The sequence below is a fragment of the Lytechinus variegatus genome, chromosome 8 (genome assembly GCF_018143015.1).
Source record: "Lytechinus variegatus isolate NC3 chromosome 8, Lvar_3.0, whole genome shotgun sequence".
Lineage (NCBI taxonomy): Eukaryota > Metazoa > Echinodermata > Echinoidea > Temnopleuroida > Toxopneustidae > Lytechinus > Lytechinus variegatus.
The window spans coordinates 788,694-813,523 of record NC_054747.1 but is presented as its reverse complement, the minus strand read 5'-3'; the positions used below and the strand labels follow the sequence as shown (position 1 = coordinate 813,523).

General features: G+C 36.1%; 1 protein-coding gene across 3 annotated transcripts; it reads right to left on the bottom strand.

The window, feature by feature from the left end:
• LOC121419775 lies at positions 1-24,672 on the bottom strand. 3 transcript variants are annotated; one of them, XM_041614229.1, is made up of 7 exons: positions 24,462-24,672; positions 18,466-18,549; positions 14,187-14,357; positions 8,825-8,986; positions 7,136-7,214; positions 4,535-4,605; positions 1-529 (listed from the first exon to the last, which is right to left on the bottom strand). In XM_041614229.1, the coding sequence occupies exons 1-7, from the start codon at positions 24,532-24,534 to the stop codon at positions 252-254; spliced, it is 918 nt and encodes a 305-aa protein (XP_041470163.1). In that variant the 5' UTR covers positions 24,535-24,672; the 3' UTR covers positions 1-251. The 3 variants fall into 3 exon arrangements, with proteins under 3 accessions (XP_041470163.1, XP_041470162.1, XP_041470164.1); XM_041614228.1 differs by lacking the exon at positions 24,462-24,672 and adding an exon at positions 20,330-20,554; XM_041614230.1 differs by lacking the exons at positions 14,187-14,357; positions 24,462-24,672 and adding an exon at positions 20,330-20,554.
• Positions 24,673-24,830: the final 158 nt, after the last annotated feature.

Here is a 24,830-nt window from a genome sequence, read left to right as displayed (position 1 = left end):
GTAAACACGACAAGGTGATTATCTGAACATCTTGGGTGGCACGTTTGAGCTTCCATAATATCGAAATATGAAATGCCATGGTAAATGAATGGATTGTACAAACTGCCAGAATTTGCAAATAACATCAAAGTATATCAAGACAAAACTAAGCGTAACCTACGTGCTTGTACGTAACCTTAATAAGTACACAATGTACTGACTAGTATACAAATTCATCCACCCCGACGTGATGTGGCATGTGTAGGAACTATTTACATTATCTTACATTTGTGGCCCTCAGGCTTGACTACGGGTTCCTTCTCTTTTCGCCAGCGGAAGGTGATGGTATCATCGGCTCGCTTGATGCAGGCTTCCAGGATCTTGAGAAGAGCAATGTGTTTCTTAGAATTCATCTCATGGTTCAAAGCTGTGTAGTTCTCAATGAAGAATAGACTGTTCTTCTCCATACCAGCTCTGGTGATGTCGTCAACGATCTCATACTGGTTCAAAATGCTGTTAGCGAAGGTCACAACCATTATCGGATACGAGCCTGCAGGATGATGATGATGATGACAATGGTGGTGATGAAGATGACGGTAATAAGTGGTGTTGATGACAGTTTTGATGACGAAGATAATAGTAGTGGTGATGATGATAACGATGATGATCGTGATGATGATAATGAAAGTGTTATTGAATTCGGTGATGATGATAACGAAAGTGGTGAGGGTGGGGAGGATTGTAAAAAAAAGATAATGGTGATATATAAATAGCATTTAGTACACTCTTAATTCCAATCATGATTTAAATAATTTCAGATCGACTGTGTTTAGTGACCAGCAGAATTTCGGATTCATTCTAAATCTTTAGGATTAACTTTCAAATCTCAAAAGATTTAAATTCAAATGTTTTAGATTTATATTCAAATCTACAACTTTGAAGCTAAATCTAATATTCGGCTGGTCAGTATTCACAGCCGATCTGGATTTATTTGAAAGGTAAATGCCAGTTGTGGTAACGATATTAAGAATCCAATGAAATGTCCACCAAAGTGTCTGTTTGTAAAAATATGTGCCAAAGTATTCTGTAAGAAATTGTGTAATTTCTGAGAAATTAGCAAATAAGCACAGGATTCCGGTCAAGCGCGGGCCGACATTCAAAGCAATAGTAATACATTATCCCACGTGTGCTTATCTACATGTATGTTGGTGATCTTCAGTGTGAACATTTTTCAGCGCTGATTTCAAAATTTAACAAAAAATTCGGTTTATGTAACTGTACCAAATCTAGAACCTCAATGATATACTGACAATTAACCCTAGTTTTACAGACTTTCTAATGAAATCAGTGTTTACTGTAGTAGTTCGAGTAGTCTATATGGTCTATGAGACGTACAGGCATGACTGTAGCAGAAACAGTCGGTGTCGGTGTAGTATTATATTTTACGCAACTTCTGAAGGTTTTCATGGCGAAAAAGACTAGTGTAGGTTTTATGACACATGTATCTTTTACCCTTTTTATACATGCTTAAATTTCCTTAACCCCGTACTATAGGTGGGGCTAAATTGCCACTTATCCCCACCTATACGGGGTTAAGCTTAGCCCACATTCTTTTTCCACAGCATTTGTGCAAATTGGGCTAACCCCACCTTTAGTACGGGATTATTTGGCCCTGCAAAAGGGCAGGGTTATCCCAGCAATTGCGGTGCTAAGAGCAATGGTACGGGGTTAAGATCGCTAGTGTAAAACGGAAGTGGACCAAGCGCTCCCAATCATGCCCCGCAACAGAGCCGGCTCTGTTGTCTAATCAGAGGTAAGCATAATGAATATTCATGAACAGCAAACACGGCGATGAGAAAAAGTGCGCTATAAGTCAGCGAGTTGGAATTCGTGTTTTAATACTTTCCTCATCGACGCTCGTGAATATTCATGAACTACCACTAGTCCGGGGCTAGCGAGTTTCGTGTGTGAAAAGCAAGCATCCTTATCCGGGGTTAGCAAAAACAATTTGGCATGTGTAAAAAGCAAAAAAAAAAAAAGAAACTAGAATTCTAATTCGTCACGAGGACGAATTAGGTGATCTGTCTCTGATTTTATGAACACGAAGACAATCAGCATGTTTATTGAATAAATATGATCATCATGATGAAAACTGAACTTTTCTTAAAAAAGAATATGTTGAATAATACAATCTACATGTTAATTTAGATTAATATGATCATCATGATGAAAACTAACTCTGTCATTCTGAAAAGAATGTGTTGATAACTTGAAAATCGGGAAAAGGGAAAGTTATGTGACAGATATATACAGTATCATGATATACATGTATTTTATATTTTAATATGCAATATTTTAACTTTTATACTGAAACGGGGGTTGGTTATATGATTGAATGACAATATCCAAGCACCTTACCAACTTAAGGCATGTAGACAAATCCAAGTAGAAATCCTCCAATATAATGTTCCAATTATTGTACAATCCTAATATCTGACACAAAACCACACAGATGTTATAAGAAAACTGACTTGGCTAGCACACACGTTCTTTTGGATTTTTCTCTTGGTGAATAACAGAAAAAACGGTAGTACAAAACTTGTATATGAGATGAGGTGGAAGATACAATGTAGGCTGTGACGTTTGCTCCAAGTGAGATAGAAACCCACAAAAGTATTAAGTTGACGACGTTCACAAAACTCATGTTTACTCGAGAAGAAAACTTTGATAAGTGTGTCAGAAAGGAAAGTTGCAGTTTAATCCGTCTTGTGATGATGTAAAAAAAGGAAAGATAAGGCAGAGAGAGAGAGAGAGGCGGAGAGAGCTAGCTAGGTACCATATCTCAGAGACTTCACAGTCTGTGAGTCACAGGTCAAAGGTGAGTTTGCTGTTTACAATCATTAGTGACCACTACAACTGACATTTACATTGCCAAGGACTCTACACATAAGCAAATGAAGAGGATCTCTAATCCAATTTTGCAAGTGAAATAAATGGATTATCCAGGCATCTGATCGGAAAATAAATGAACATTTCCGATAGCTAAGAATCTCAGCTACAACATACTCAAAGCTCAAAGAAAACCGACCAGAAAAAATGGAGATATGGCTCGCGAAATAGAGGAATGTAAAATCCAGTTTTGAGAAAAAGTCATTTCCCATAGAGATTGCACACAAAATGAGCGAAAATGACATAACTCTTTAACTTGGATTTTTTAAGGATGATCCATTCCTTTAAATGTTAATATAGCCATCAAAATAGAAAGAGTATGTCCTCAGCTACAACATACTGAAAACTGAGCGAAAATTGACCAATATTTACAGAGTTAGAGTCAAATTAGCATAATTATGATGACGTCATAAGTAGCAAAATGGAATTTTTTAGTTCAGACGTCATTTTCATGACGTCATGATATAATTTCAGGTCAAATGTGACATGAAATTATATCTCCCATCTATACTCCATTCAAATGTGAAAAAAATGGGGGTCAACGGACTACTTTAAAAGCTATTATGAATTTTGTATAGGCATATTTTTGCACATATATTGTCTATGTTTAGTGCGCGCGTGCGCGCGTGCTGTAAACTTTGATGGAGGCTAATTCCTTTATTACTTGTAGAAAGTTGATCAAGGTATCAAATTACTCTGAATTTTATTACGGATGCATTGATATAAAAAAATGGTGATCCTATGTTGTATAGTGCCGTTACGCGCAGAAACGCGCGCGGAACTGTGCGCGCGCGCAAATATTTGAAATGCTTAAAATGACCTGATTCATACTCTACTTTGGTCAAAAAGTGATTTTGAGCATTTTAAAATTTTGACGCGCGCGTACGCGCACGTCGTGACCTTTACATGACCTTTAATGACATGGACAGTTGACCCTTGACCTGAAGTTAATGTGATGTGAATATTGTTAATTTTTGACAATTGATAATGAAGATATGATTATGTGATTTTACAAAATGGCGTCTAGATGACGTCATGATGACCTTTTGACCTTGAACTGGTTTCATCCAGATGACATGATAAGTCCCCATAACTGATGATATTTAGAAGATAATTGATGGAGTAGATTTGGAGATTTTATGGTAACAAGAAATGGGTGGAAAAATAAAAGTTAAGAAATAATAAATAAAAAAGAAAATTCTTACGAAATTAATAGTTAATCTGTCGATTGACAGATCACCTAAAAAAGAACGGGGTTAAGGATAGTTCGGGGTTCGCGACAGTCCAAGGCTTAGAAAATCCTGTGTAAAAAGAGTATATCTATTGGGCAAATGTTGGCCCTGAAAAGGACGACTCAATCTTCACGTTTTGACATGCACGGCAACTTGACAGAGTATACAATACCTCCTTTTACAAACTTTACTGATTAACCTGAAGACGACAAGAACACACGTGTCGAAACGTCGAGTTTGGTTGGTTCTTTTCAGGACTAATATTTGCCCAAGAAAAAGACAAGGTGCGTCGTGAAACCTACTGCACTTTATTTTACGTGTTAAAAATAGAAAACAAAGTAATGATAATACTTTTTTTAGATAAGAGAACTTACCGAACTCTTGCCTGATTCTTGGTACAAGTGACGATAGGAAGTTTCCACAATGTTGTATTCCAGTAGCAGAGCTAGGAAACAAAATACAAATAAAATGATGGTGATAATTTTTGTGGTGACACAGCGCACTCGATGCGATTTACTATTCGGTAAAACAAGGAACCTGCCCCAAGCGCATGTGCATATAGAAAGTATTTGCACACGACGCAGGACGAATCTAAGGACACAGCAAATGTATTGAAAATGCAAGTCAAATCACAATGAACAACTGGAATGTCTTTGGCGAAAATTGATGAATAGGAACAAAAGCTTTGTTTGGCGTTTCGGAGCTGAAAAATTGCAAATATGTTGTTTGCCTCCAGTCCAGGAAGAAATTGCTGTTTCAATTCATCAACCATCGACAAAGATTTCAATGTTATGAAAGGCACTTGACAATACATTCTCTGTGTTCACGGAAGTGGAATGCCTAGTGGTTGCGAAAGCTTCCTAATAAGGTGAGTAACCTAAGTCCCTACATCGCGCCTAAATCTTAGAATTAAAAACTGTTCATTATCACAAAAAATATATACATGTAATGCATGCTAAGTAGTTCAAAATACCATGAGTGCATAGATTTAAAATTTCTTGCGTGTTTCTATATTTCATCGAGGCCGCAGGCATAGTTGAAATAAACGCACAAGAGAAATTTGAAATTCATGTATACGAATGGTATTGTAAACTCCTAAAAACAAGTTTGAAAATCTGACTTTGATCGATAATCTCTCCTAGACTATAGTAAATACTAATGTGTAATTAATTTTAATTTTAAATTTGCAGAATGACACATTTTTGAAAATCACTGTTTTTTCCGTGGTGATGAGTGAGTTTCACATCAGTTTGAGTAAATATCAATGTGTAACTAATATCAATGAACAGATCATTTGATTTCCTTTAAAACGATACCCTACATGATGTGATTATCGTTTACATGGAGGTGCGGTGCCTTGAAATGTTGGGCGAGGTCAAAATCCAAAATTTACAAAATGACACAATATTGAATGTCACCGTTCTTTTTTCAGTGGTGATGAGTGAGTTTCTCAGCGTTTTTTCTTATTATTCTCATGCATCTTAACATCAACATTAACATGAATCAATCACACCTCTGCACAAGCAAACACAAAAATAACCAAACAAGCATGCATGGGTATTTCAAACCACGACTCAAACCATGTTATCTCACAAAACTATCTCTACAGAAGCAGGGGCTTGATTTGAATGGATTTTCATCTGTATTGACATCTCAGACAAAAGAATCGATTTCTGTATTGACCCTTCATGACTATTTCTGCTCGTTTTGCAGCTTTTCAAAAGAGGGGAACACTTCTGTCTTGAAATTGTATATATATTAAAAATATATCTTAACTTACTGAACTAAAAAATGTACTGTCACAAGGCATTACAATTCGATTCGATTCATTACGCTCAGTAAAAAAAAACGAAGTTGTAATACAACACAAAAAGCAATATTCGTTTAGTTAATGTAATGAAAAAATACATCATTCTATTAAAACTTGTACACAGTCAAGCTACCGTGCAGAAATTGCTGTTATATGCCACGATCGTGGCCATACACCGGATTACGTAATTGCAAAAGAGTGCAATTAACCAATCTGAAACCTTCTCTCATACAACCCATCTCATAAAATTCATTTATGAAACTGGTCGGTAGAGTGCATTTGATGATGATATAGTTTGTTCAAATCACTCCACGTTGTTTAGCCTGGTTGCGACATAAAAAGGGGAGATTTTTTCAGGCCCGTCATTTCAAATAGAAAAAAACCGAGTCCGCAAAAATTGCAAGTCTTTACAAAACTAAATTAAATGGGGTGCGTTAGGCTGGAAAAACTACCGTGTTTACACGCTGCAACAAAAAAGCCGATTCAACTGGCATCGGCTGTCGGTGCAGAATCTGCAATTTTGCACCACCAAAGTAGTAGGTTCAGAACTGCGAGCCGATGCAGAATCAGCATTTTTTCTACGTGTAAACAGAAAGCCGATTCTGCATCGGCAATTGGGGCGTATTTTATTCACTGTACTATTATGACGTACAAGGATCCAGCGTTGTCTTTATTTTGACGTATATTATTGGTGCGCAGATCATCAATTTTTTTTTGCCACGCGAGCCGATTTTTCTGCACCGCGAGCTGTGACAGCGTGTAAACGCAAGATGCAAGATAATCCAAAAGCCGATTTTGCAACGGCTTTTGATTTTGAACCAATAGCCGATCACGTGTAAACAAATAAACAGAGCAACACATTAACTTTCTGAAAACAGATTCCAAAACTCCTGTGGAAACGCTGTCAATGTATTTCGGAATGAGCGACTGGAGTGCCATTAATGTCATTTCATTTCTTTCTTATATACATGTGCTTTCCACACACACCCAGCCACACACTCCCTACCATTAATGTAGGTCTTCACCCATCCACATCACTCACTCACACGAATACACCCACAATCATAAACGAAAGTACGCATCTGCACACGTGCACCCACACGCATATAACAAATAAAAACATAATGAAAAGACATCCCACACACTCATGTCCATAATTACGTACTTGTATTTCAGGATAAAGATAGGACAGTCGATCCTCTCTCCAGTAGTCCGACAATGAGGGTTGATTCCTCGCTTTCCACCTAATGGGAAGTGTTCGATTAAACAAAATAAAATTGTTATTACCGGTTATTACAGTTGTTTTGTTGCTTCACAAACTATGAAACAAACTAACAATAACTTATAGTCGGGTTGACTTTGTTCATATTTTGAAGAAATTAGAAACAATATATTTTGGAAAGGTAATTATATAATGAATGATCAGGATAACAATGTTTCCATTTGCACCGAGAACTATACGGCCACCCTCTTGCATATTACAAAATGGCAGCCAAGTACATGGTTTTCGACAAAATACTGGATTCTAAACCACTTCATGACCATTATTCAATAAAAAATTAAGATAATAGGGACTTGAAATTGCAAAATTATCTTGAAAATCCAAATATTACCCTTGGTAAAGTATTGAAACCACATCATGATGAAAGTTCATTGACCCCATATGATCTTTGACCTTGAACATATGACATGAAACTCATGCAAGATACTCAGTGAAACGTGATAACTGCTATACACTTTTTAGTTACGATGATTTTGTAAAAACCATAATCTAATCGATACCCCAATATGGTCAAAGTTCATTGACCCATGATGACCTCGGACCTTGATCATTGTACTTGAAACACATGCCAAATGATAAGAAACGGCATACACGACATACACGACGTGGAGTTACCCAAGCATCATATGAACCCAGTGTCAACATATTTCATGCGGAAATGAATTAAGAGTAAGAGTAAGAATAAGAGCAAGTTGAACATTAACTTTAACACCATTTGACCTTTTGACCCCATCACCCTCATCAGCCTGCAAGTGACATAAGCCAAGGATGATCATGTACCAAGTGTCAACACAATTATTGATGCAGAAATAAATGAGAGTAATTTGAACAAACACTTGGCCTTTTGACTCCTAGATGACCGTATCATCCTCATAGACACACATGTGGTATTACCTTAGGATCATATAAATCAAGTGTGGGCATAGTTTATGCAGAAAAAAATTAGAGCAAGTTGCACAAAAACTTTAACATTATCATTTTACCTTTTGACCCAGATACATGTATGACCTTTGACCTAATCATCCTCGCAGATGTTCATGTAGTATTACCCACGGATCAAATGCGCCAAGTATGAGAGAAAGTTAAACAAAAACTTTAAAATTTTCGAACAGTCTAACGGACTAACTGATCAACAGGAAGCGTGATTACTTATAGGTCTCAACCGAACTTCGTTTACTCGAGACAAAAAAGCCCCCCCCCCAAAAAAAAAAAAAAAAAAATCATCACAAGGATTTTATTTCTGAAAAAAAGTTTATTATTTTATGTCAATAAATGTCAGAAATATTGGCTTATTGCGAAAAGTATTATTCAAGGTTACTTAGACACAGATATATGATCGAAAAACTCTGATTCTCGTCGGCCATTTTGTAACTTAAAAGATGGCAGCTACATATAGGTCACATTGCAAATGCAAACATTGTAATACTGATTCTTTATACCACAACCTTCCCCAAAAATGACAATTTTCAATTCGAGTCTCCCCCAAATCGAAGGGGGATGGATTAAATCCGCCGGTGGGGTAAACACTATCAATATAAGCAGAAGACATGTAAAAGATGCATAATACTCAACTGATTTCATCCATGACATCAGAAACTCTGAAAGTACTCAGATCAGATAGCCCACGTGTATCGAAAGTTATTACTTGATCGGTTAGTATAGCCGGATCTCGAAACATAGTCTCGCCTCCTGGCCATACCGTATTGCTCTCGATGTAGACTTGCTCCCATGCACCTTTATAATGAAGCGAACAAATTTGCACCTTGTTAATTTAGTACTATTACTTTACTCTAAATATGCAAACATTCACAAGGGTTCATCCCTGTGCTTGATTTTTTTGCTATTTGCAAGTTCTCGCATCAATAGCAACACAATATTAGATCGCGTGCAAAATTCTTGTGAATACTACATTCATGACATTTATGGTAGTGTAGCAGATGTTTCGATCACCACAAGGTGCAGGCGACACCATTTCGTAAGTTTGGAAAAAAAAATCGTACTTTCACCATGAATTCGTTCTTGTAGGATACATAGTAAGAAATTGATACCTGGATGTATTTTTGAAAATTGAATCCATATAGACCATTATTTTGATGGAAATCAAGAATTTATTATTGGGCATAGGTTCCCTTACGGAGTGCAGTAATGTAATAATCTGTCTAGATGCGCGTTGCTTGACTGTTGCTTCAATATAACGAAGGCGTTTTAAAGCTCTACGACGACTCCAACATAGCTCTAAAAACTCCTCCCAAATCGGAGATATCTTTGTACCCCCAGTAGCAACTAGAATTTTGCATACTAACAGCGGATCTAATATCTCCCGTTGCGGTTGCGAAAGTACATCATACAGCTTGCGTTGCTGAATATTTTGTTACGGAGGGACTAAAGGTGCGTTCATGGGCCACTTATTTTTACCATAGAATCCTGATTCAAATCATGATTCTGAAAAATCACGATTGCGTTTAGTCAAAAAGTGAAAATAAACTTCTCTCAAATCATTAAATTGAAACACGGAAAAAGGGAGAGACGTTTCTGTAGAATCACGAACGAAACAGGTCAATCGTCACTTGAATCACGATTATATGACGTCACTGTGTTGAGCCATTTTCGGTTTGACTCTTGCCAAGCTCAAGGCCCCCACTATGCTCAGTGTATGTACATAGGAGCAATACATGTACATGTTCGAGTTCTGTTTTGGTCATCGCATCGTCCACTGCTTTTCATTTGTTATCATATCTTCAACTTCAAGTTCTAGTAAATGAACTAACTGGACAGACAATGATCTCAGTTGTTGTTGAGTGACATTGTCAATCTAGTAATAAATTGGATCTACGCTGAAATTTACTTCCGAACACCATTTTCGAAAAACCGATAGGACGAATAGAAGTATAAACAAAATGAGGTATGACTGAACTCTGGAAGCAAAATATTGATTTCTCGAGATCCAAAACACGTGCAAACTGCGCACTGTGGTGCTCACTTGATGGGCCAGAATCCTAGGAGAAACATCAATTAGAACGAAGGTCGTCTAAACGCTGATTTTGTGGTATTGTGATTCATGTTTGTGTTTTGACTCATGATTCAAATCATAATTCTGGCTTGAGGTCGCATAAACGCAGTGTCCTACGCCCTCGAGTAAAAGTGTCTTTGAGCTTTGAAATTAACCAATTAGAAGTTCTTTGGGTCGAGACCTTGGCACATCTGAGTACGTTGAACCTGTTTAAGTAAATCAACTTAAATTTTATTAGATTTTACAGTATAGTACAGAATTGTATGCGGTAGATGAAAAAGTCTTTCGTATAGCTATTTGTTTTTTAACCCTATCTAGGCCGGGGTATTTTGGGAGTTCCTATGGCCGGGGGGCGCGTTTCCGTTTTACACCCTGGCGAAGGCATTTTCCGGAAAAGTAGCCAAAAAGCGACTAGTGAAGAGTCTACGTCTACGTTTGTTTACATTATCAGCTGGGCGCGCGATCCAAAGTCCGCACCGAAGTTATCCGCAGCTGAGCTTATACTTTCCAGGTTCAATACTGCAGTATCTATCTATCTAATAATCTTCTCTGTCTCTCTCATTCTTTATCTAACATCTATCTATCTCAAATTATCTATCTCTCTCTATCTATCCATCCATCTGTCTGTCTTTCTCTATTTCTCTCTATCTATATATCTATCTATGTATCTATCTATCTGTTAATTTGTCTATATTCTCTGTCTCTCTCATTCTTTATCTTTCTATCTATCTAACATCTATCTATCTGTCTCTCAAATTCTCTATCTCTCTCCTTCTCTAGCATCTGTCTGTCTTCTTTCTCTCTTTCTCCGTCCATATTTCTATCTACAACATCTCTCCTTCTCTCTCTCTTTCTCTCTCTCCCCCTCTCCCTCTATATATCGACCTCTCTAGCTGTGTCTCCCCCTCTCTCTATCTATCCATCCATCTCTTTCTCTCTCTTTCTATCTATCCACATCTCTCTCTCTCTTTCTCTATTTCTATCTATCTATCTATCGATCTATTTATCTATTTATCTATCTCCGGGGTCTATCTTGTCTCTATCTATTTATCAGTCTTCTATATCTATCTTTCGGCAGCTTCTAAGTGTATCAATCCATCAAACTTAAATTTGTCTTTCCATTATAAGTATCTGTTTATTTTGATTTTGTCTGTCATTCTATTCATTTAGTTAATAATTTATTTTTAGAAAAAAAAACTATCATAAACAACGCGACTGCAAAAGCATGTTCGGATTTCACTCCTGACTGCCGCTCTCTCTGTACATGAAGTGCCGAGGAACTCTGTGCTCTGATCAGTAACTGTGCAAATTGCATGCGGTGGTATGGTGGACTCGCCTGTGTCGCACGCTGCATGCAACCCAGCGACGTGTGTAGACTCTTCACTAGTCGCTTTTTGGCTTCTTTTCCGGAAAATGCCTTCGCCAGGGTGTAAAACGGAAACGCGCGGCCGGGGGGGGGGGGGGGCCTCCCAGGCCCCCCCCCTAAGATCTCGGCCGTCGACCGCACGATCGCACCGAAATTTGGCACGCGGGTTGCCTGGGACATAATCTACAAGATTGTATAGTAATTTATTTCATGCGAATCGCTATTAAGTGATTATGCTAATTTATGCGTAATTAGTATGCGAAATCATACTTTTTCCTCTAACTCCCTAAATAGAGCTCCAAATGTACTAATTTTTGGTATAGAAACTCTTTGTGGTGTCCTTAGCAAGTGTACATGAAAAGAATTGTGATATCAAATCATTTTCATATGTATTATATTGTTTTTTGCAATTTCTTATGTATTTCTTTGTTTTTTTGACCTTTTGTTTTTCATTGTTTTTTCAATGAAATTTGTTGGGGACTCTTCTGTGATCATAAAAAGCATAAAATGAATACATTTAGACTAGCAAAACTAAAAATAATCATACATTTATGAATTTTGGTTGAAAACACAATTTGCATTGACTTTGTACACAAAATCACGTTTTTGAGCAGTTTTCGGTCTGACATGCACTTACATAATGTTGCGTAATTTCAGAACCACGTACCCAGGTGACGCAAAATTGGTCTCAAAAGTTGCGCAAGACTTGAAAGTAAAAAGTCAGCGAGCGGCGTGGTAAAAAAAAATCGCACGGCGAAAATATCGCGATACGTTGAGGGGGGGGGGGCCTCGGAGGCCCCCCCCCCGGCCTAGATAGGGTTAAGGCTAGCAGCACCTGTATTTTTCTTCACATGTGGTGGGAGATGACAAAATCATAATCTAAAAAAAATTACATTTCTATTAAAATTCTGAGAAGTACAATAAATGTCGCAATTTTTTAAATCCACATCATTTTCAGCAAAATTTGCAAGCTTGTGTTCTTAAGCGGGGTAAACATTAAAATATGTGCTTGCTTTTTGGAATGACACTTTTGTTGGGGAAAGTGTGGTATTTAAGACACCAAAAAAGAGAGGGCCAAAGGCTTTGTAACTATGTGAGGAAAAGTTCCAAAGCACTCTATCATTATTTGTTATAAAATAACACATCGAATCTGCAGTTAGAATGTAGATCATGTGACAATTACATGAAATAGGTATAAGTGGATTTTTTCCCCTTGATCTTTCTTCTAATGAAATATTAGAGGTGTTATTTGAAGCTAGCTAGCTGAATTATCCATGGAACCGTTTTTTAATACCTCTACGATTATGACGAATATGACGCCGAGTTTGAATAAACGGAATAGCAGATTGAGATACTTCCTCACATGGATACAAGACCTTTTGGACGAGTTTGACGTTTTAAAAAGCTAATTTTCTCCAACAAAAGTGTTGATAATTTAGAAACAAGCACATAAACCCATATGATGTCTATACCTCTTTAGTATAGTTTCCTATACATCTTTGCAAATTTTGGTGAAAATTACATGGGTTTTGAGAAAAGTGCAGCATTTGTTTTACTTCGCAAATTTGTAACAGAAATTTCGAATTTTTGGGAAAAGTTGTTCTTTTTGCAACAATTTAAAGATCTGAAGGTGTTGCCAGCCTTAAAGGGGCAATCGGATAGCAATATGAATGGATTATCTATCTTATACATACATGCAATTTCGAATTATACTGTGAAATTTGATGAAATGTACATAGATTTTGAATGAGTAATATAATTATGTTTACACCCAGCATAGTGATCCTGTGAGGTTTTAAATTGTCCAACCTTGTGAATGAGAATATCCGAAGAAGTTCGAAAGCAAAAAGTCAAGCAGAGAGCCCATGTTATATTTTGCATATTTTTGGAATATTTAGGCGCTGAGGTACTTTTGTGCAAAAGTTTGTGACAACGACATGAATTTAATTTTAATTGTGGCACGTCCTTAATTCATGTTGCTTCACATTAAAAAATAAAAGAAGAATGTGCACATTCAAATATTCAAATATATGTAAAAAAAAAAATGAGCAAGCATACATTAATGAAAACACAGTGTCCCACGGTTTATGGCAAAGTGTTCATTGTGGAAAAACATGCAAGAATACTTTCACACTGTTCAATTAGAGCATTTCTACTGTGCGAATGTCATATTCACATATAATCGACCACGTGAACAGTCACACTGTCGAGGTGTCCACAGTGTGAAAATATCTTCGCACTGTTTAATTTGTGCATTTTAACAGTTTGCATAATATTCTTACTGTGTGAAGACACTGTGATCAAACTGTCTGGCACTGTGTTCTTTTCATCAGGTTAATGTCACAATATATTGATAAAATGAAGATTAAAAAGACATTTCTGCTAGAATATAAAAGTCGATTTCACAACGTAAGGCGGGATTTTGCGAATCAACCTGTTTTTTTTATTTAAATGTTTTTTTTTTTTTTGGGGGGGGGGGGACGGATGATGCCATGAAGGTTTGTGGATCTTAAGCTAATGTGAGGAAACGCAATATGCTTTTATGGAAGTCTTCAAACCTTTGTAGGCAAAGTGCAGAGAGTTGAGAAAAGTACTCTTGCCCGAGTCTTGCACCCCGAAGACACCTAGTCTAACCTTGGATGGTCTTATGCAGCTAGTCCCTGCATCTCTGATAGTCCAATTACCAGGTCGGTAATCTTGGATCTTTTTACGGAGTCGTCGAATTTCAGCTGGCAAGCGTAAAACATGAATTAAAAAAAAAATGTCAAAAAAATCGAACAGTTGTCACTGATATTATGCATTGTATTGCTTATGGAACATAATTATTAGATTTTTAATAAACATTTGATTGTACTCTATTCGAGCCCTTAGGACCCAGCAAAAACCAGATTATTCAGTGTATACAAGGTTGTATGCAATTTACACAGTTGCGCTTATTCCCATTGCTCGCTCTGCTCTCACTACTATACGGCGTGGCAAAATAGTAATAATAATGCTACTAATAATATAATGATATACAGTTCTTGTATAGTGCATATCACACTTATGAATAATGTCTCTATGCGCTTCCAAAGTATCTGGATATTATTACCCCAGGTGTAGCTTGGCAGTCGTAATTACTAAAATTACATCACACACGCATTTCTAGGAATAAATTCCTGCCAGGTACCGATTTACCTCACCTGGGTTGAGTGCAGCACAATGTGGATACATTTCTTGCCGAAGGCATAACGAGGACGTTTGGTGCAAGATGAGTTTTTTAATCAGTCAAAGTCAGGTAATTAGGCGAAAAAGGACTGACAATTATTAATTTTCCAGCTGAATAAACCTGTGGTATTCAGCAAAATGGAGGCTAAATTTCAAGAGGGAGTTTCATAATGTTTTTTTTTCAACCGATCAAAATGTAACACGGTGGCCAATATTGGGCCTCTATGCTATTTTTTTAACACAATGGCGTACAGATAGGGGAAAAACAAAAATTCACGACCAAGAAAAAAAAGGGAAAAAAAGGAAGACAAAGGAAAAGAGAAGGGTGAAATATGATATCATTTTCTGAAATTTATGTAAAAATCTATCACAAAATTGGATTTTGTAATAAAAGGTCGACATTTTTGCTTGCTGGCTTCATTCGCAACTTTTTATAATCGATTTTTGTGCCATATCTAGCCCGCTCGAAATTACTGATTACGCCACTGCCCTGATATGACATCTTGATAGTTTTACAAAGCACGGAAATTCCCAGTGCCGTTCATAGAGCGCGGAGTAGTCTAATGGTTCTGACTCTCCGAGGGTCATGGATTCGAATCACAGTGTCGTCATTATTCATTGATTGATTCATTGATTCATTTATTTCCACACTTCATAAAAAAAAAAACAATACAGAGTAAAGATAGTATTACAAAATACAGTACAATATATTCCAGTGCATAAAGAAAACATACACTACACAAAACAATAAACCAAAATCTGAACAATACTTAAATCAGACAAGAAGAGAAACAGTATATGTAAATGTGGGGGACCATTTAAAAAGTTAAAAACTTATAACATAATCCCAATTTTGTAAATAATAGTTTGAATTTTGCAGAGAAAGACTAGAAAAAAAAAGAAAAAAAAAATGAATTGAGGTATCTTAGTCTAGGAAAAACCGAAATTAAAGTTTTTGCAGAAGAAATGTTTTTAGTTTATATTTAAATACATGAAGGGATAGAGAACTTTTGACATCTTCAGGGAGACTGTTCCAGAATAAAGGACCATTATGAATTATTGACTTTCGGGATAAGGATAATTTCCCACATGATACACGGTAATCAGATTTTCTTCTAGTATCATAATTGTGAATATCAGAATTTTTACAAAATAAAGAATCAAAATTTATTGGAAGTAATTTCTTAAAGTATAAATACATAAAGATACCAAGATTGTAACTATATAATTCATACACAGGCAATATTTTAAACTTAAGAAAGAGTGGAGCAGTGTGAGCTCTGAAACCAGAATAAGATATCATTCTGATTACTCTTTTTTGTAAAACTAATGTTCTTTCTAATAAATATTTATTTGAAGACCCCCAAACAATAATTCCATAATTGAGATATGATAAAATTAAAGTGTTATAAAGCATTAAGAGAATATTTTGTGGGACAAAATCGCGTAATCTATTTAAAACACCTATATTTCTAGAAATGAGGGAGTTTAACTTGTTAACATGACTTTTCCATTTCAAATTATCATCAATGTGGATTCCAAGAAATTTTACACTCTCCACCCTTTCTACTTCAGTATCATTAATATATAATTTAACGGATTTTTTTATCTACATTATTTCTACTGATGATCATAAAATTTGTTTTCTGAATATTCAAAACTAAGTTATTAACAGAGAACCATTCCTGTACTTTATTAAGTTCAATATTCATATTTTGTTGTAAATAACCTATGTCACTGTGGCTAAAAAATATATTTGTATCGTCAGCAAAAAGAACAAATTTTAATAAATTAGAACAGAGATGAAGATCATTAACATATATAAGGAAAAGAAGAGGACCGAGGATTGAACCCTGCGGTACGCCTATTGATACTTTCTTGAACTCAGAATGACATGAATTATAAAGAACACATTGCTTTCTATTACTTAAATAATTATGTATTAATTTAAGGGCAATACCTCGTATTCCATAAAAAAGATAATTTACTAAGCAATATGTCATGGTTAATACAATCAAATGCCTTTTTTTGATCAATGAACACTCCAAACGTTATTTTGTTATTCTCATAAGCATTTATAATGTCATTTAAAGAATCTATCAGAGCATGAGATGTACAATGTTTTTCTCTAAATCCAAATTGTTTTTGATAAAGTATATGATTATTGTTAAAATATGTAATTAGCCTAGTATAAATACATTTCTCCAGCATTTTGGAGAAACATGATAATAAAGAAATTGGTCTATAATTTGAGAAAACATTTTTTGGACCAGATTTATATACAGGAATAACTTGTGATATTTTACAACTATCAGGAAATATTCCTTCTTGAATACATAAATTGAAAATAAAGCATAATGGTTTACATAAAATATGAATTGTCCTTTTTACAACAGCATTGTCAACACCATCAATTCCTGGGGCTTTTCCATTCTGTAAACAATTGGCAATGTTAATAATTTCCTTTTCAGTAATTGGTTTGAGAAATAAAGAACAAGGCAGGGTGTTTTTCAGGTAAAAACTATAATCAATATTACCTCTTGCAATGTTGTTTGTGATAGACTAAGTATGTCCAACATTGGTAAAATATTCATTAAATGCAAGTGCAATGTCATTTTCATTTCTGATTTCTATTTCATTATTTCTAAAAAGTTAAAGTTATTATCAGAGGTTTCAGGTTTCTGTTTGTTTAATAAACCATTTATAACTTTCCATGTTTATTTCACTTCCATCAAACAAAATCAAAGTGTATACCATATATAAACATAAATATTTGTATCCGTAGCAAAAAAAATAATAGTACATATGTTGTAAAAAAAAAACAATTTGGGCAACACATTGTAGGTTTTAAATATGTATACTATTTTTTAATAGAAATTAAATTAACATGGAAATGGAGGGACCGTCTAACTTTGTATGTGCCTTGTTTTTTATGATGAATGGAATAAATGCTATCAAGTCCATCAAATGAAAATGTCGTGTTTTCTATCAACAAAAAATTATCCAAATTATGCTGCAATCGACCCAGGATCTTTGAATAGGTACTTACCAGGTTTGATTAATTAAATGCACTAAGCGCTGCTGATGAGGCGGCAGATCCTGTTAATATAATAGTCGTTGCGATTTGTATCATCAGGGGCCCGTCTTACAAAGAGTTGCGATTGATCCTATCAATCGCAACTATGGACGGCCAGCAACATCAACATATAAAATGCGTGTTTGTTCAAAAAGAATGTCTAGAAATGATGTATACTTATAAATTCATCAATCTCTTGACAATTCGGTGTGTTCTCCTTTCTTTACAATGGACTTTTTTTTTCAAATTTCCTGTAGAAAGTTATGACACTGTTGGATTTCCATATAGTTTTGACTGATAGGATCAATCGTATCTCTTTGTAAGACGGGGCCCTGGTATTAAGCAAGTGATATAAAACTGTACGCATGACGATTATTATGGTTATTATCACCATCATTATTATCATCATTATTAGCATTTTTTTTATTACTATTAACCTAATTACTATCAATGTCATTATTAATACGTCTTATAATCATGTATTTTACAAATGCAACTGCGTTATATATTGATAGGTCTAGTGGATTGGAAAATGAGAAGAATATACTACAAACCTGTGTTGTTCATATACCAAGCGACTGCAAATGGAGCGAACACAACGAGAACCGACAATACTACTTTGAAAACCGTTTCACTTCCTGAAAGAAATCAAATCATAATTATGTGCAAATGACCCCGAGTTGAAAGCGTAACTTAAAGGTCAAGTCCACCTCAGAAAAATGTTGATTTGAATCAATGGAGAAAAATCAAACAAGCACAATGCTGAAAATTTCATCAGAATCGGATGTAAAATAAGAAAATTATGACATTTCAAACTTTCGCTTATTTTCAACAAAATAGTTATATGAACGAGCCAGTAACATTCAAATGAGAGAGTCGATGATGTCACTAACTCACTATTTCTTTTGTTTTTTATTGTTTGAATTATACAATATTTCAATTTTTACGAATTTGACGATTGGGACCTCCTTGCCTGAAGCACAAAATGTTAAAATAATGGAATTCCACTTGTTCAGGGAGGAATGAAACTTCATTTCACATGACAATGACGAGAAAACAACAATATTTCATATTTCATATAATAAAATACAAAAGAAATAGTGATTGAGTGATGTCATCAACTCTCTCATTTGGATGTAACTGGCTCGGTCATATAAGTATTTTGTTAAAAATAAGTGAAACTTTAAAATGCCAAAACTTTCTTATTTTACATCCGATTTTGATGAAATTTTCAGTGTTATGCTTGTTGAATTTTTCTCTTTTTATTCAAATCAAGTTTTTGTTGGGGTGGACTTGTCCTTTAAAGAAGAAGTTCATTATGACGATAAGCTGTTTTAATGAAACCATATTATTTTATTTGTGAGAACCTCATGGAAATCCATCAACGATTGAAATCGTACTGAATAGTCTCTGTGACGTCATATGCGAGCAGCTCTCCCGTAGCACGAAATAAGGAACATGATAAAGAATTTTTCTTTTAAAAGACAGCGTGAAATGATGTTACTAGCGATATACATGTATCCACTGCAAGAATCTATTAAGCACTTTTACCTTTAAACAAAAAAGAAAATTTGGGGAATATATGTCCCAGAATATACAAGATGAAATTTTCGTCTGTGACGTCATAAAATAAAAGAAAATTACGATAACTTATTTGTTTTAATTTCAATACTGAAATTTTAACAGAGGTTAATTTTTTGAGATGTCACCATATCTCTGAAGTATATGGACCTAGTTAATGAACCTTGAACATACAAGTTATCAAGTATCACCGATCGTCTTGCCTAAGGTTTGGTCGCATGATTAAGTTCGAAGGTCACACAACGTCAATGAACTTTCACCAGTTGAGAGAGAGCTAGCCCGGGGGGGGGGCACTCAGTATATAATGCATAGTGGGTATGTGCCGCGGAGGGGACCCCCATTTTCACACTCAAATTTCCGTTCCAAGGCATAGCATTTTTGCCTTGTTGAGAAAAAGAACAAAGAAAGCCGCTCCAAGGCATAGCATTTTCTTCTTATCGAGAAAAAAGAAGAGGGAAATCCGCTCCAAAGCTTCGCATATTTTTCGTTACGCCGCTCCGATCGCATTCAATGAGTCGTATTTTGGTGAAAAGCGGCCGCAGAGCTCCCCCGGCGGAGGCCGCGCTAGTTGCATCATGCACGTATGACCGTTCCATAGGGATGCATACGCACTCACACGTTGGCGATCCGTTCCAAGGACCCCCGTTTTCACAAACATTTGTCGTTCCGAAGCCCGTTCCGAGAACCCTCCTTTTTACAATAAGCCCGCTCCAAGGCCCCCGTTTTTCGTCTCGCCCGCGGCACACCCCCACCACATATTTGGTCGCGTGCAGCCCCCCCCCCCCCCGGGGAGCTAGCTTCAGGTACACCAGAGTATGATGTGTGGGTTTTACTTACCCGTTATAACGGAGCCTAACAAAGAAACGGCGATCATTCCAATCAAATATTTCTTCACAAGTTGTTCATCCATATCCCCTTTTGTGGTTGATATATATCACTTGCGCAGAAAATTACTTAAAAAGGTGTGACCTTGAAATCAGCAGAAAGAATAGATGTTGCGCACTCATGTGCAGAGAAGTGTGATTTGTTATGGTAATTGTGCTTGGTTCAGTACAGCCTGTTGGCGATGGGGAATCCCCGAGCTTTTTGACTCATGACCTTGCTGTCAGACTCACTTCCGGAAGTTGTTCTGAATTTATTGTGTTAGACCTTCGACGTCTTTCAGAACTCTATGCAAGTTCAATACAAACAATGCTAACAAATGGATGCATTTTAATACTTTGACAATTTAAGTAAAATAAAGCGATTTTATTATTGTCTGCAAATGAACCTGAATACCCATAATGCACTGGGGAGTACGTTATCCAGCTCATAATTAATGTTGTCATGGGATTCCCCGATGTTCTACGTACGAATCATTAAGTCAACATCGGCTGTCATAATATAATAGTTGCGCACTATTGATCGGAACGAAATGGTATGAACCAAACGGCATTAGACGACACGGTTATCTGACGAAATGGCATAGGACGTAGAGGCAAATCACACTCAATTCATCTTTATTCCATTACCAGAGGCTGATCCAGCTCCGGCCAATAGGGGGGGGGGGGAGGCTGTATTTTTTTACCCATATTTTCCCCGATCGGCCACTAAAAGTTGATTTTGTTTGTTTCTTTGAAGGGGTTGTCTCAGTACCGTAATGAGCCAAATATGTTGAAGGGGGTCGATCCGGCATATCGCGTAAAATTGATAAGAAGTTGCGAGCGAGCGAGCAAAATTTTGGACATTTTAATCACTAAATCAAAGTTTGTTTTGACATAATACTTGACAAATTATCGGCCTATATTTCAAACTTATCCCTTTCCTTTTCTCCCCATTTTCTTGGTTGTGATTTTTTTATTTTTATTTATTTATTTTATTTATTTACTTTTTTTTTTGGGGGGGGGGCAAAACGCCGATGTCATAACAGTCACTTCTTAGCTGTATTCTTGTAAAACAACATGCAAAAGATGTAATAATCCCATAGCCCTATTTATAAAGTGCGATCTGATTTTTTTTTGGAATTTCATGTATGTTGAAATGCGTGTGCGCTGTAATCATATTAATTACGGCAGCCAAGCTACAGCTGGGGTAATAATATCCAAGTCCTTTGGAAGCGCATAGAGACATTATTCATAATTGTGATATGCGCTATACAAGAACTGTTTATTATTATTATTATTATGTTGTTCTGAAAATTGAATATTCTGGGCAATATTTATGAACCTGAACAAGATGCGTATGATCGAAGAGCGACCTGTTAAGGACGATTTGTGGTTAGCCATAAGACAATACAAATATCAACTTTTATATATATTTTTTGACATTCTGACCTAAAAATTGACATTCTAAGCACTTTTTGAAAAAAAACCCAGTATATTAGGTATAAAACTAAACAATTCATTCGAGTGCGAGCGCGAGCGGAAACATTTGAGATTTCAGGCCTAAAAATGGGACACTCTATTCATTTTTTGTAAATCATGAAAAAAGATGGGTAATTCGGCATTTTCCAACATTAATAATGCGAGCACAAACTGAATGATTTTAGCTTTTTCAGCACGTTTTGAATAAAGATCAAGCTGCGTATCTCATAAACATGTGTGCGCGCGTTTTAGGGTTAGACAGCATCTGGGAATTCTGAATACATTTCATTTCTTTTTCATGAAAATCAATATGGTGACCGCGAGCGGAAAATATTTGATATTCCGGCATGGAAAGGGTGAATTTAAGCATCGGTATGAAAAGGGTGAATTTATGCACTATCTAACGCACTGTGTAGGGAAATTGTGAAGTGTATGTGGATAGCACTTAATAAATGATGCGAGTGCGAAGCGAGAGCTGATATTTTTATTATTATTTTGACCAAGGATCTGGACAGTCTAGGCATAAGAATATTTTGTCATATGAAAATCATGACTATCTTTCTATTCCTCTTTCTAAGCGCGATATGAAACTTGTCGATATTCCTTTCTGAAAAGGGGACAATTTAGTTACCAGGAATTCATTAAAATTTGTCGTCATATTTATTAATGTAAATGGAATAAGCCTAATGAGTGAGTGATAGTTGTTGACATTTGAAGCCTGAAAACTGGACACTTTAAGCACGTTTATAATCTTTAATAGGACTTATGAGTTAATATATTTTTAACTATTAATGCGAGCGCAAATCGCGAGACGATTTAAAAAAAAAACAAGTGGAATGCCTCTGGCCGTCTCACCTGCATCACGCGGTTCAATATAGCAGCAGTGCTGACTTTGAATACTACTCTAACTCGCACAAGATGTTCAGTGATACATGGTTACTCTTATGTCCACTTTTTATGAACGAGACCAATAAACTTACAGAGATATGATGGTTATTCAACAAAAACCCCAACATGGCCAAAGTTCATTGACCTTACATTACCTTTTACCTTGATCATGTGACCTGAAACTAGCACATGATGTTCAGTGATATTTGATTACTCATATGTCCAAGTTTAATGAACTAGACTAATAAACTTTTAAAGTTATGATGGTAATTCAACAGATACCCCCGATTCGGCCAAAGTTCATTGACCCTAAATGACCTTTGACCTTACTCATGAGACCTGAAACTTGCGCAAAATATTCAGTGATGCTTGATTACTATTATGTCCAAGTTTCATGAATCAGATCCATAAACTTTCAAAGTTATGATGGGAATTCAACAGATATCCCCAATTCGGCCAAAGTTCATTGACCCTAAATGACCTTTGACCTTGGTCATGTGACGTGAAACTCATGCAGGATGTTTAGTGATACTTGATTAACCTTATGTCCAAGTTTCATGAACTAGGTCCATACATTTTCTAAGTTATGATGACATTTCAAAAACTTAACCTCAGGTTAAGATTTCGATGTTGATTCCTCCAACATGGTCTAAGTTCATTGACCCTAAATGACCTTTGACCTTGGTCATGTGACATGAAACTGTAATAGGATATTCAGTAATACTTGATTAACCTTATGGCCAAGTTTCATGAACTAGGTCCATATACTTTCTAAGTTATGATGTCATTTCAAAAACTTAACCTCAGGTTAAGATTTGATGTTGACGCCGCCGCCGTCGGAAAAGCGGCGCCTATAGTCTCACTCTGCTTCGCAGGTGAGACAAAAAAAAATGGCATAAAAGGGGGATTTTAAGTAGTTTGTTACAAAAATAATATATAAAGAATATTATGGAGTAAACAAAGACAACATGTAGGCCTACTTAGCAAATCAAAGAATGCGAGCGCACAGCGCAAAAAGCTGCAAATGATATTCACACCAATAAACGGACATTTTACAGAGCACTTAAAAAATCAATTTGTAAATCAAACAAAATAAAAGCTTGATGTCCGAGATGAAATATGTTTCGTATATTGACTTCAAAACTTGTTATTTAAAGCTATATACATATCAGCCTAATATCAAGAAATGTATATCAACCAATAGGCTATGCAGGCGCGAAGTGCGAGTGCGAAGTGCACTACACGAATTGAATATGTTTACCCCCAAAAAGAAAACAATTCGGGGAATTTATGTCCCATAAAATAATAGATGACATGGTCGTCTGTGACGTCATAAAGTAAAAGAAAATAACGATAACTTGTTTTCTAAAATTTATGTTATTTTTCATCATACCTTCCCCAATATTTTTTTCTGCTTTTAGAATCAATTTAACATCAGGGTTAACTTACTTTGTCTAGACTGCATAGCAGAGGAGGAACTAAATATAGGCGCCGTTATTACGACGTGATTACGACAATGGGGAAGGCTGCGTCGTCAATATTAAAATCTTAACAAAGATCAAGTTTTTGAGATGTCACCATAGCTTTGAACGTACAGTATATGGACCTACACAGAACATAAAAGTAAAGGTTTGGTCGCATGATTAGGTTCAAAGGTCACACAACGTCAATGAACTTTCACCAGTTTAGAGAGAGCTAGCTTCAGGTACACCAGAGTATGATGTGTGGGTTTTACTTACCCGTTATAACGCAGCCTAACAAAGAAACGGAGATCAATCCAATCAAACATTTCTTCACAAGTTGATCATCCATATCTCCTTTTATGGTTGATATATATCACTTGCGCTGAAAATTACTTAAAAAGGTGTGAACTTGAGATCAGCAGAAAGAATAGATGTTGCGCACTCATGTGCAGAGAAGTGTGATTTGTTATGGTAATTGTGCTTGGTTCAGTACAGCCTTTTGGCGATGGGGAATCTCCGAGCTTTTTGACTCATGACCTTGCTGTCAGACTCACTTCCGGAAGTTGGTCTGTATAAATTGTGTTAGACCTTCGACGTCTTTCAGAAATCTATGCAAGTTCGATATAAACAATGCTAACAAATGGA